This window comes from Corvus cornix, chromosome 3, assembly GCF_000738735.6.
Source record: "Corvus cornix cornix isolate S_Up_H32 chromosome 3, ASM73873v5, whole genome shotgun sequence".
NCBI classification, from domain to species: Eukaryota; Metazoa; Chordata; class Aves; order Passeriformes; family Corvidae; genus Corvus; species Corvus cornix.
The window spans coordinates 43,044,287-43,058,559 of NC_047056.1; the positions used below are offsets into that span (position 1 = coordinate 43,044,287).

Consider the following 14,273-nt stretch of genomic DNA (forward strand, 5'->3'; position numbering starts at 1 on the left):
GGGGATCTGCACGTAGCCTGTGGTTACTGCAGAGGTGGTACATGCAGGGGAGAAGTTGGAAGGCCAGGAGGTTGCTTCCACATCTGGGGCTGGACAGGTGGGTGGTCTGCTGCTGTTTGCTTTGTGAGCCTCCCTACACTTTAGTCTCTTGAAGTATCAGGGCAGGTCTCTTGTCATGTAGTTATGTGCTCTGGTGACAGCTGGGCCTACAGCCCTTTAATTTAAAATCAGTATGCTTGCTTTGATACTGTGCAATAAAACAATGCATAAAATTTCAGCTGATTTTTTTTTAAGGTAAATTATTTACTGAAAGTAATTTGCCTCCTTCTGCCCGCTGTCTCCCTCATGTAGCATGGAAGGAATCCCTGTGTCAGGTTTGACAGATTTTGCAGAAATTTGAAAGAAACTCAGAAACCATGTGAAAGTATGGTAATTCTCTTGAATTTAGGCGATTTAATCATCACAGAACTTGAAGGGTCACCTGTCTCTTTGGATGAAAAGTACTGCATACAACAAAGAAGGTTCAGGAGGCAGATTCTGGGAGTGTCTGTTTCTCAAATGTGCCTTTTTATGCAGGGTGGTTTTCCCCTGCTCCCTGTCACCTCTGCAAACCTTTTATGCCTTGCTCAGAGACAGAATTGTCAGTTGTTGTTATAGGCAGAGCTGCTGGCACCTCCTGTCATTTCTCTGTGTAAGATCTATTTTCTGTTTTTTATTTCTTTGTCAAACTTCTGTTCATTCTGACATTTTCCATAACTTATATCTGCCCAGACATCTAACTTGAGAGCAGAATGTGGATTCTCTGTTAAAATCAGTATTTTCTGTATGCTATCTATGTTTAGCTGTAATTTTTTACGTCAAAGGCAAGGTGCCACTTGTCTTATTGCAGGCTCCAAATCGTTGTTGCACCAAGGTCTTCAAATTAAGCCATCTGTAAATATGTTGAGAACTTTGACACAAGCAGAAGGAGCATTTTCTTTGCCTGCTTCTGCTATGTGTAAAATACTGCCATCTTTCCAAAGAAGCTGGAAAAACTTGGCCAAACTTGGCCTTTATGTGATCTCCTAGAGAGAGGAAGCTGCTTCTCCTGGGCTTGCAGTGCCCACCCATTCCCAGCATGTCTGGAGGTTAGATGATGCTTCCTCCTGTTCAGGATGTACCAATGTGTTTGGGAGAAATTGAACAGTAGACATTCTGTATCCACAGCTCCAAAGGGAACTTCCTGAGGAAGGCGAGTTGTTCACACTGTACTTTCAGTGTTTTCCTGTTTCAGAGCAGTGTTCGGGGCAAAATGCTATGCTGTCATGTGTTCTGCCAATTTTGTATTTCTCTATTACTCTTCATAGATTTTTATTACTTCCCATATTTTTCCAGAGTTAGAGGGTATAAAGTGGAAATATGCTGTAGGTATTTAAATGTAAGAGTGAGCGAAGTATTTTAAGACAGTGATGCTCCCGATGGAACCTTTAGTTGTTTGCTTCTATGTATCAGAAGAGTTGCCCTGCGGTATCAGAGCAGTTGAGTGTCTCGTGCTGGAGAGGCAAGCGATGCTGATGGAAATCTTCACATGGACAAGATACAACCTACTCCATCCCTCTGAGGGCTCTGAAAGCAGTGGAGTGTCATTTGACAATGGATCCTTGAAAGCACCCTCTTCTCCTGTGGGATGGGATTATGGTAAAATCAATATTACTGAATCACCCAGCTGTTGTTGCAGGCTCTTTTCCATCCAGAGGGACTGAGACTGCCTAGCAGCTCTGCATAGTGTACAGCCCTGCTGCATTCACAGATCTCAGTCCCAGCAGAACTGCTGCTCCTGAACTGCCTTCCAGTGGTATGCCGCCGCAAAGCACAGCTTTCCAGTTGTGTGACAGGACAGTATGCTGTTCTCCAGGCCAGCTGTTTACAGAAGGAGGCAAAAACCTCGTGATTGAGTTATGGAATCATCTCCAATTAGGCAGAGAATATTCTCAACTCCACCAAGTAAGATTGGGTTATGTCTTTAAATGTCTGGCTTTAATTTCTCAGGTGTTCAGTACAGATGTTGGTGTTTCCAGTTCACCTTTCTGTAGTGCTTCTAATTGCAGAATAGCCAGTCTATTTGGACTCCCTAAATTTTGGCCACCTCATCTCTGGTGGCAGTAATTTCCTCAGGCTGATTTTGTGCTGTTCTGCAATGATATTTAGAGAATTAGCACATTTCTTAGAACAAACCACAGTTCCTGGAAGAGACAGGTAGTAACTACCTATCTCGGTATTTACTTCATTACTGGATGACAGGGAACCAGCATAGAATTTCCTTTGTCTTTTTTGAGTATTTACGCTTTTTTACTAAGGCACTTATTTTTGTCCCTTTAATCTTGACCTTTTCTGCTCTTTCTACTTGAGTTCCTTGGGAGCAATGCATTGGAGAGAGGCCATTGTTCTTCACACAGAGCTTGTTCTTTGGGGTTTCCCCCGTCTGTCTGCAGGATGCAAAATTCCTTACCATTCTGTAATCCAAAATCTTGTTACTGGGGCTTGATAAATCATCTTGACATGTAGTTGGGCAGCTGAGATGTCATCTCTGAAGTTTGACTGTCTTTTCAAGTGAACCTTTAAATATATCAAAGCCATTCTTCAGTTTTTCAGACCCCAACTTCGAGCATTAATGTAGTACATCTTCCATGACAGAAAAGATTGGAATCATTTTCATAGAGTCATTTTCTGCTTTCATTTTCTCTTAGTATTAATAACAACTTCTACATTTAAAAAAAGAATAGTGACAGGAAAAGCAACATGTCAGCCTTGTTCACACCTAATTCTATCCTCAGAGTAGATGAATGCGTGTCCATGCAGTGATTTTTATTCCTAGATGCTTAAGTCAGGAAAAAATCTCATTAAAGCCAGTGGGAGTTTTGATCTACCTGACTAATAAAGTATTTGAGAAGAAACATAATGCTTGTTGATCAGAAAGGCTAATTTTGTAGGCTTCAGTCTTGTCATGCAGGCCGGTGATGTCTGGCAGTTCTTTTTATGCTGGGTATTGATCTAGGAGCTATCACAGCTCTTCCAAGCTTTAATTTTGTGGAAAACTCTGTCATTATTTATCCATGCTCTCTATCCATTTAAAAAAAAAAGAAAAAGAAAAAAAAAACCTTCTAGGATAGAAGGCAAAGAATTTTCTTTGGACTTTATATCTCTGGGACTCAGTGGATGACTTGTCTGGTAGAGAACTACTGGTCTATGAATACTATGATATTGACTACCAGTTTTTAAGCCCCTTATAAAATTTTAAAGATTTATTCTTCTGAGTTGCCAAGTATGCACATCTGGAACATCCATATGAACACTGGGCTCAAGGTATCTCCAGTCAGATACTCAGGTTTTATAAAGTTTTAGGAAATATTGATCATAGAATCCAAAGCATATATCATAGTCCATAGGTCCTTTTAAGCTCAATTTTTGAGGACCAAAGAATAAGAGACCGAAGAACAAACGTGATGATACACTTTCATATGCGGGCTCGAATAATCTTAGTAAGTAACAGAAATAGCATTACCCCACTGGGGTTGCTTTCAGATGAGAAATGACATGTGATGTTATTTTAAAAGAACACTATGTAGGTTAATTATTGAATGATACTTATGCAGCTTCTAAAATGGCAGATTTACATTCTGTAGCAGTTACAAGGCCACCACAGGAGCTCACTGCTGCTTCTCAGTTCTGTCTGACCAGGACTGATTCCAAGACTGGACCTTGCTGCTGTAAAGAGGAAGAAAATTTTAAGATAAAATAAGGGGAAGAAAATTTTAAATAAAATAAGGGAAAGAAATGCTGACTCACTTTTCTTCAATTAAGACTTCACAGGAAAATTTTATTTTTAGTCTTAGCAAATAACGTGGTATTCTGATCTTCTGTGAGTATTTATACTTCTTTATTTTAATGGAGAATTTATACTTCTTTATTTTAATAACTCCCCTCAAGGCCAATATAAGCTAAGCATGTAAATCCCCAGAGAACTTATGGAAAAAGGCAACCCCATTCACTTAAATGTAAAAATAAACTATTTGGCTTGCAGAGAAGAATCTCATAAATTGTTATTTCTTTTCTTTCTCTGTCATCCAGTACTTTCTTGGCCAGATTGAAGGCACACACAGTTTCCTGTTTGCATTTTTTTGCTTTGAAGTGATGGTGAATAGATTCATTAAATTAGAACAAAAAATCTGCTAATCTGTTGCTTGTCTTCTATTGCAATGGATGAACTAAAAGGCTGGAAGTATTTCTGTATTTGTTGCAGTGCTGTCTACGGTTTGTTACAAGCAAAGTAACCTTACTCAGATTTTTAAGATGTGTTTTCCTTCCAGCAAAATCACCAGGTCACAGCTTTTCCAATTACACAGAGAAGAAGGCAAGGAGACAAAGCTAGTCTGGGGAGCTTTCTCTTTCAGCAGCAAAGTTTGCATTTCTTTTAATGTAGTTAAAACGTTTGACAGGAGAGAGTAGGGTTTAGTGATGTGAGGTGATTTCCAAATGAGTGTTAGCTTTTTGCTGACCTACTTTTGACTAGTGGTGTATTCTTGTCCATTACTTTTTGTCATTGAATAATGCTGATATATTAAGCTGTGTGCTTCAAGGGCATTGTAAAATTGCATGTAGGGGCAGGACTGAACTGTGAAAGTGTGAATTACTCTATCAGATCAAACCCAATTAAAAAGTGACAAGCACAGCAGGAGAAATTGAAAGCAAGGTTTATCTTTCATGTAACGTAAGAAGTCACTATATCGGTTAGAAACAAAGTGAGCGTGCTACAGATACTCCGCCTCTTCTCGTCCCTCTCCGAAAATTAATAATATCTGCTGACTTTATTATCCAAAAGAATAAGCCCCTGAGTTGTAACAGCTCATGTTGAAGGGCGCTGTGACAATGGCAAGAGAAGGGGAAGTACAGCACCCGTACACCTTGAAGCTTTTTGCTATCAAAGCGTGCGCTGGGCCTCAGGTCAGCGCATTTGGGGGTTGATGGGTAGGGAGTTTGGAAGAAGTGGTTGCCATTTGTATAAAGCTGTAGTGTGTCATTAAAGAAAGACTTGCCGTCTTGCAGGCTCTCCGCAGTTCCGCAGGATGTGTAGTAATAAAAGCATGGTAAGGAAACTGAGCTTTTACTAAGCCCTGTAGTTGTTACAGAACTGCTGCAAGCTAGGGAAAGTTATTTAGTCTCCAGTGCCATTGCAGAAATCCTGATAAACCCTTTTGCATAATGTCCACTAGCACTCTTCTAATGATTAGTTGGGTATGTGGATGTATAAACTAATGCAGTTGTCTATGTACAGTATAATAGTGCGGAGTCCTGCTTCCAGACTACTGGGGCTGTGGTGGGTTTGGGTTTTTGTTTGTTTCAGGTTTTTTTGTTGTTTGGTTTGTTTGTTTGCTAATCCAATAAACCCATATAACAAACAAAATACAAAAAAACCCCAACCAAAAAGTAAATCAACCTTGCAAAATGTCTTCTATACTTGCCATTGCATTGCAGATGGCTTCAGTGATGTGTGACTGCTGTGTGACCTGGTGAACACCACCTTCTGCAGACAGTCGATGTTACACTGACCCTGATGCTTGCTGCTAATGGTATTACCTCAGTGAACTCCTCTGTGTATAAACTTCAGCACAGCTGATTTGGTTAATGCTGAGTTTTCAGGTTAGGTTTTGGTGGGTGACATTCCACTTTGTGAAGGAAAAAAACCCGTCAAACACAGAAGGGGAAGCGCTTGATATGTGTGTGTGCTTGGAGCCATTGTATTGTAAGGAAGGTGGGGGAGATGAGTGGGTAAATTCACAGGGGTACCTGATCCAAGTTTTGCATGTAAAAACAGTGATGCTCTGTAGGATGCCTCTTCATATAAAATACACATCTGATGTACAATGAATTTAGACTTTAAAAGAGACCAACTGATTTACAGTCCTACTAGCCTTGGACTTGGCAAACAGCTGTTAGGGAGAGGGGAAAATGTTGTCATATTGTGAAAATGGTTATTGTCTAAAAGGCTCCACTTTCCTGAAAGAGGTTTACCTTCTACCATTGATGGAGTACTGGTGGTAATTCAAAAGAATAGCTTTTTTGTTGTGTGTTATGGTAAGTAGTCTTTTGGAGTGTCTTCTGGGTGAAGAAGTTGTAGGGACTCAGACAATATCTAGGTCTGAACTTTAAAAACAAACACACACAACTCTCCCCCCCAAACACCAAACCACAAAAAACCCCAACCTGAATTTCATAACAATCTTGAGTGATATTTCTTTTCATTCTATAGTGTTTTGGTTTTATCAGAAAAAGTTTGATGCAAAATTGATAACAATTTAAAGGACTGTTGTGCATGCACTGATGCATGTTTTAGGCTGGCTTACTTCTCCTAAAGATAAAGAGGAGGACCTAGCTGCATGTGTAATGTTTCTTTTTTTGTGGGGATGATTGTTTTTTGGCTGTTCTTGTTGTCTTTGTTTGCTTTTTATTTTGTCAAGAAGAAACTTCTACAAACTGTGCCTTTGTTAGTTTCACAGTTTTTCTGGCCCAACAAAGAGGTTAATGCATTCGTTATTGATCTATTATTATAATATAGAGACAATAGACTTTCAAGAAAAAAGGGAGAAGACACCCACACTCTAATTTGAATGTGAAAAAGATTAATGAAATTCTTATTCCTAACTGATATGTGTAAAATATGTGGGTAAGAGATGAGTTGGTTTAAAAAAGAAAACCCCCATGAAACTGTACAGTTATACTGTTACCTAACTTTGACCTTTATTTTGCAGTGACCAGTGTAAAAGAAAGTGCTGAGAAGTACATGGAGATTCTGGAGGATAAACTACATAGGTAAGGATGATATTGTGGAGACCCTTTGAAATCTTAAAGATGCTTGTACATGCAGCATTGATATGCATAGAAGTGTTAAGAAACTTGCATGAGAATAATACCAAAAATAGTTCAAAGTAGGAAATACTGATTGTGTTAAGAGCTCTGTTCATGGCTGCGTTCAGCAGCCTGGCAATGGGTGCAGGTGAAAGAATCACTGCATTCTCCAGTGCACGGGACTGCTCTGGAGCAGTGGTGGTCCAGCCAGAAACCCCGAAGTATTGGGGATATGACAACTGGGTGAAAAATCACCCTTCTGCTCCTATGCAAAACCCAGTGCTGATTAAGGCCAAGGAATCCCTTACCAGAATTCTGTACATCTTTAGCAAGTAATGACAGTCTGTGTAACAGTTTTGGAAAAATGCCTATTTGGGGTATTGTGGAGAGCAAATACAAACCAAGACAACAATAGAGATATCTTAAGAACTGAATCCTAATGCAGAATTTACAGATTTTTATGCTTTTTTTTAAAACAAATGCTAACATTTATATTTCCTTCTCTTGCTGCGTGAAGGGGGTTCTAGGTGACCCCTTCTGACTTTCAGCTTCTCCTTGAAATATGGTTAGCAAATACTACACTGCTGTTGTAATGGAATCTTCTAGTGAGTGAACTTTGCCCTGAATGAGTGTATTTGTATTGAAAAAGGCTTTCATGGGTTGTAACTGGAGTTTGTGTCTTAATGAAATGTAATCCACCAAATTAACACCACTTCCATTTCCATTACTGAGCAGGTATAATTAATAAATTGTTGCCCTTGCTATTTTTTTTGTTGTATTGACAAAGAGAGGGTTCTATATGTTTAGTTTTGTTCACTCATACTTTTGAATATAGAAATATTTATTTTACTCAACTCTTAAATTTAAAAGATATTCAGATCTGAATTAAAAATGATGGAAAGAGACCTGAAGATCAAGCTTTGTGTCTGTGTGCTGCCTAGCCCTCTCTTAATAACATTTTTACTCCATATACTTCAGTCCATTAGTTTAAGACACATCTTAAGGACTTTGTGTGCTGCCTTTTTGAAAACCATACTCTTCAATAAAAAATAAAGTATAGCAACATGTTTTGATGCTTCTAGACTGTATGGATTTAATTTGACATATCAGGCTCTCAGAAGGAAGTAAATTTCTCTTTAAGTGTTAAATACTTGGAGAATCTGTATGTTTGTTTCTCCTTCCAGAGGTTTATCAGATAGAGTTTGCAGGTCCCAGATGGTGACAATTCATTCCTGAACTTGTTTTCCAAGATCTGCAAATGGTATAAGTCTAAAAATAGTTCAAGTAATTAAGGGCTAAGAATTTGTTTGAAAATTGATGGCAAGAGAAAACCTTTAATGTTTTTATCAGAAAGAAGTTTCCAAGATACGATGTCTTGAAAAATAGTTTATTTTTATGCTAATAAGGTGGTTATAGATGTTTGTTTTTAATACGTTCTTTGGTCTTTAAGTAGTTAGCTGCACCATCTTTACAGCTTGAGCAATAAAAAGAAAAAGCAAGCAAGAGCCCAATAGGCCTCCCTGAACCCTGCCCCTGCTTAGAGCAGTAACATGAGAGAGCTTCTCATTTGCGGTCTTCATACAGATGCTCAGATTACTCATTTATATATATCATAAGCTAAAGAAAGAGTCTCTAAGGAAAATTTAAAGAGTGAGTTTTAAGATTACATTTTAGACAGAGGTAGAATTTGCATCTGGCTCATGGATGCGCCTTTGGGGATGCTCTTGAAACCAAAAGAGGATCAAGTCTGGGTAGCATGAATTCAAATAAGCCTCTAAAGCTTTTCTCCAGATGAAATATATAATTTTGCCAGGTAATGTTTCAAATAGAAACAGCCTAGATTCAGAACCCTTCAATTTAAGATACAGCTTCAAAGTAAAGCAGAACTCTCAGAAATGTTGTTTTTGACCACTTTGTAACAGAAGGAAAAGGAAGTTAATGAAGAAAACTCATAACAAAACAGCTTTAATGAAGATTCAGGTTTAAAAAATATCAGTTTTTTCAGTTAATTTCCCTCCCACCCACCTTTTTTATTTAGTGTGGAATATATTCCTCTTGTCCTTTTTTTTTTTTTTTTAATGGTTGGAGGGTGGGGAGGGGAACATAACTTATTTGCTGGAGCACCTTTTGGTGAGGTGGGGGTTTTAGGGTTTTTTGTTTGTTGGTTTGTTGGTTTTTAAAACAAGTGCAATGCTTTTCACTGTGACCTAAAAAATGCATCCATTGTTGGGTAGCTTAATAGAACACATTTCATTAGGAATGCTACTCTTTTGATAGCCTTGTACGTAAAGAAAAAATGGGAAAATATGCATTGACAAAACCCAGAAATATGTTCAGTATCTGTTAGTTTCACCCCAAGGAAGGCAAACCACCCATTAAGTATACAGATTGCTTGACATTTTTTTTTCCTTATTTAAAGTATGGGTTGTATTCTGAGAGTGGACTGACAGTTGTTGAGGACAATATCCTCCAAGAAAAGAATGAACAAATAGCACATTTAATAATGTTGCTGCTGTCTCTTTCCCAGTCACCAGCATACATCAAACCATTCCTCAAGTTTATACATTAAATCATTGGCTGCTCTCTTGAGATTGTAAGTACCACTGCCATCTCTTCCATGGTAGACCTTGCAAATTGCTTACCTTTTGTTAGCAAACAGGAGATGTGCAAAAGTGGTCAGAGTTAGGGTAACCAAAGTGAGTTCAGCAGAGACATCTGGATGTCTGAATATCTGAAGTACAAGAAGTTTTGCGTGGATAACTTCAGCTCATCACTTGAGCCGTTTAGGAGGGATTGTACAGGAGAAGTTTACAGTAATTGCCTGATATAGATAATTGAAATTCAGATGAGCATCTTCTCGTGGGACCCTTGTTCTTCCACAGAAAGTGTTTTTTTTTTAATTTCGCTTGTTTTCACACCAAGTGAAGGCTCTGCTAGCACTTTATATCACTAACATAAATAAAATGTACTTCAACCATCCAACTCTTTCAAGAACCACCAAGTTCTGCCATAAGTGAGCTTAAGTCATGTAAATGAGTGAGGGTCACGAGCTGATCCTAGGAGAGAGTGCTGTAAAGCCATAAAAGATTTCATCTTGAGCTGCTAGTGGCTGTATGTCATGTTGTAGAAACTGTGATGTCTGCTATAGGAGAACTGTTGTGCTAAGGCTGCTGAGTAAGGCTTTCCAAAAGCTTTTCCCTCTTGTCTATGGAGCAGCACAGACATACTTGGGAGTGCCAGATGGTCTGCGGTAGTTTTGCGTAACCCATGACCCTCCTCAGTTGTGCTGAGGGCTGTTCCAGCTGCTGGTAGTATCTTAGCAGTGCACAGATAGGACTGAAATGTCATCTTTGCCTGCCTGCCCCCAAGACTGTGTGTTTTCTACTGTGCTTCCAAGAGACCTTACGGCCCCTTCCCTTGCTGGATAATGATCTGATCTTATTTTGCTTACCAACAGTTCTGCTGCTGGAGTATTAAAATGCAGGTTAGACAAAATACTAGATCCTTCTAGTGACTCATTTAGTCCCTTTCTTCTTCCCAGCTGGTCTAAGTCATACACAGCTGTGAGAACATTAGCTCCAAAATTCTGAGCAGCAGATACTTTATATGCGGTGATGCATTCCTTCATATCTCTTGGCCCACATGGTGATGACTTCTAAATCCCTTATCCTAGCTGCCTCAGGCTGGAAACAATTTTTTTGTACTAGCTGATGTAAAGATGACATTTCTTGAGCTGAGGGAATTTAATGTGATTGTACTGTTCTCTAGGCCTTGAAAGATTATGCTGTGACTTCCATTCATCACAAAAACAGGGCTTTTAAGTGGCTTTTCCTAATTCCCAGATAGGAATCATGAAATTATTTTTGGGGAATAATATTGTTCAAGAATAACTGGTGACAATTACACAAAGGTATTTTATTGAGCTATTTTCTGTGCTATTCTGCAAGAAAGGGGAAATGCACAAATATAACAAGATGCAATACTGCAATGACTTTACTTTGCCATTGTTGAGTGATAAAGCACCAGGTAACTTTGCAAATGTGTGCAAAACCTTTCTTCTTTAATTGACTCTCTTTTGCTGTTTGTCTTGGGTTAATTTTCTGTTCAACAATGTTTGTTTTCATATTAATGGTGCCTTTAGTTGCACTCATGGGTACATGGTATGGAAAATGTCGTGGAGTCTTAACTTACAGCACGTAAGTTGTGCTCATCCGGGTGGTTCCTTGTTCACTGAGGTGTTAAGATGGTTGGTGTGATACAGGCAACTTGCATTTATTGAAGCAGCAGAAATCAAGCACAAGGTCTGTTTTACCCGGTCTCATCTGTGATTTTTTTTTTTTTTTTAAGCATTTCAACCAAATGTCACTTGACTAGTTCAGAACAAATGTGGCTGCAGCCTGGTTGCTCTGGCTGCTAGGGCATGCATGTATGCTGTGTCAGAAACAAGGGTTTCTCATGCAGGCAGTGTTTTTAATGCATTTGAGTATGTCATCTTCACTGAGATCCTGTCCCTTCAGGCAAGACATCCAATGTTCTGAGAGTCCCGTGCCATAAGAGGACAGGTCAGGATTAAATGCCACCACATCACATTCCAGTTTACGTGAAAATGAACAGTCTTAAAAGTTATTGCCTTCCCTTATTATTCATTGTTAGCTTACATACCACATGTCTTGAGTCTCCTTTATAACATACTAAGTTTCAGAAATGGTTTTGGGAGCAGAGCTGGGTTTGAATGCTCTGAATAGCACAGCATACTGAAAGACAGTGTTTCATACTGCTGATGGTCTTAAAGATGATCTCAGGACACATCAAAAGGACTGTGTACCCTGGCAGATTTGTAGCTCTCTTTCTCTGTTGTTCGTGTCTGTATGGAATATTTTGTGGTTTAGTTTAACATTGATTATATAGGTACAGTTTCCCCAACTGTGTTGTTTGCTCATGATTTCAGGCTGTTGTTTTTGAGTGGTCCTTATCTCTGTGAAAAAATGCCCTTGGATGGCAGTGGAATCACTTGTGTTGCCTGCTGTTACAACAAAGGACTGCAGGACTAGGCTCAGTGTGATTAACTTATGTACTGAAAGTTTGGAACATGTTTAGAGATTGATGCTGCTTGAAGTGAATATGTTACATAACTTGCCAGATTCATAAATTTGGAAGAAATCTTTGCACTCTCCAGTGACATTTGAAGGCATTCTGCCTAAATCATGGTTTGCTGTTCTTTAGAGTAAAACAGTCTCTCTCGACCACACTGTGTAGTTTTATCATACTGATGGGTACCCAAAAGGCCTTCAACCACCACCAAATAATTTCTCATGTTTCAGTAAAGTGAAAAACACATTGCAGTGTCACCAAACTCTCATGGGAACAATCAAACACTTTACTTTGGACAATCCGTTCTCCTTGTTGTGAACAATACATCTGCTTTGTTTCAGTTACCTTATTTTTCTGTCTACATGAGAGAGGCTGTCATGAAAACAGGACTATTGTTTCTTAAAGGTTCATGTTTTCCTGATATTCTTTTCCAGCCTGAAAACAGCAACTCTTCTCATACTACTTACTTTGCTGTGGAAAGGTTATGATACCATGGATTGAAGGATTATCACTTTCAGCCATGTAACTGGTAACAAGAACATAGGAACTTGTGAATGAAAGTAGCATTTTAAATGGATTTCTATAGGGGAGGGGAAATTTGGCAAGATCCAATGGATCTTTTGGTACTTTTGTAGTGAGGGAAGTTTACTTGCCCAAAATACTCACAAATCAAAGGAGCTGTGAATAATGGAAAGCAAACTGCTAAGTGTGTTAGTTAATAAATTACAGGTGATTTTTTGGTTGCTATATTGGCCCAGTCTTATTTGGGAGATACATCTTCTTTTTTTAATGGTTTTGCAAAGTTCCACAGTGGTGAATCCAGTTAACAAAGAAGAAAAATGTAAACATCTTTCTTGCTCTGTTTTCTCCCCTCTGCTTTAAATGTTGTGTGCTTTCTTATTTGCTGTTCTTTAATTGCCCTGTCTTGAAGTTAGCAATCTTAGAAAGGGGACTTTCTGATTCTCCTCCTGCTCTTTCCTTTATTGTGGCTCCTCTGTCTTCCTTCCTTGGTCTTGTCTCATTTCCACTTTGTGTATTTTTTTCTTACCTTTGTTTCCAACTCTATCCCTTGGGACACCTTTTTTTGCCTATCTCCTTTGTGCATCATAGAGCGGGGGGAAGTTGGATAGTAGGAATATAATAAAGCACTTTCTACACAGAAAACCTATTCTCACCTTTAAACCACATTAGATTACTTTTCAAGCTGTTTTAGGCTGCATGACCACACTGCAGGTTCTCACTAAATATCCTTATTGTCTTCACGATCACTTGCAATGTATTTGAAAATGTTTGCAGTTTCCTGACAAAGTATAGTATCTTGGAAGCTCTTAGTAAATTTAAATAATGTCAGAAGATATTTGATGGTATTGCTTCACAGAAGTGGATTAGCCTAGATTAACTGGGTCTGGAGGAAAGGGGAGAATCTTCACTATGCCTTTCATTTCTGGTTGTGGAAAATGTAGCTAATGCCCACAGGGTGTGGAAAGGGAAATCATCTCTATAGAAGTGCAGCAGATTAGTTTCTAATCATGTTTCTGCAGCATAATGTGCATTTTATCGTCAGTGTTATCTGGTGGCATGTGCTAGTGGAGATCCCATGATAAACTCATGTCTGTGCCAGGATGGAACTCTTGATTCCCAGCCTTGAACTTGTGTTTCAGCCCTGGCAGGACTAATATCTATCTATAGATGAAATGCACATTGCACAAGCAATAAAAATAGAGGGCAAAGAATGCAATCGGCTTCCTTCACCAAGTGAGAAAATGTATTTAAAAAAAAAACCCCAAACAAAGCAAAAACCAAGCCGAAAACCACCCCCATTACTACTTCTGTCTGTGGCATCCACAAGATAGGAGATAATTCCACTGATGGAACCCACCACGTCTTTTGTAGCAGTAATCTACTGTGTGGCAGTAGCAGGAATCTTCTGAATTTGCAGTGATAAAATGAATTTTTTGCTTCAAGGGGAGGAGAACTTTGTTTTATATCCTAGGGAACCATCTGCTGGTTTAAGGTGTGGAGGGAGATGGGTAGGCTTTTGCGCCCCACAGTACTCTGGGGGAAGGGAAGGTAACAGAAAATTTACTTCCTCACTTTAAGTTGTAGTAGACAATTAAAACTGCACCAATGTATATGTGTTACATATAACATTTTTAAAAAGCTGTTTGGCTTCTATATAAGATGATAAGAAGTGAAGAAGGGCACAAGAATTAAAACCTCGGAAATTATTGTCTTCCCCCCTCCCCCCCCCCCCCTTTTATATATATGTATCTATTTTTTTGGTATTTTGCCTGTTTGGA

General features: G+C 38.9%; 1 protein-coding gene across 1 annotated transcript in view; it reads left to right on the forward strand.

The window, feature by feature from the left end:
• Nucleotides 1–14,273, forward strand: part of DISC1 (DISC1 scaffold protein) — a 189,295-nt gene that overhangs the window by 138,478 nt on the left and 36,544 nt on the right. The window contains 1 exon segment of the mRNA XM_039569478.1: nt 6,786–6,846. Within this exon segment, the coding sequence (XP_039425412.1) occupies nt 6,786–6,846 (61 nt within the window).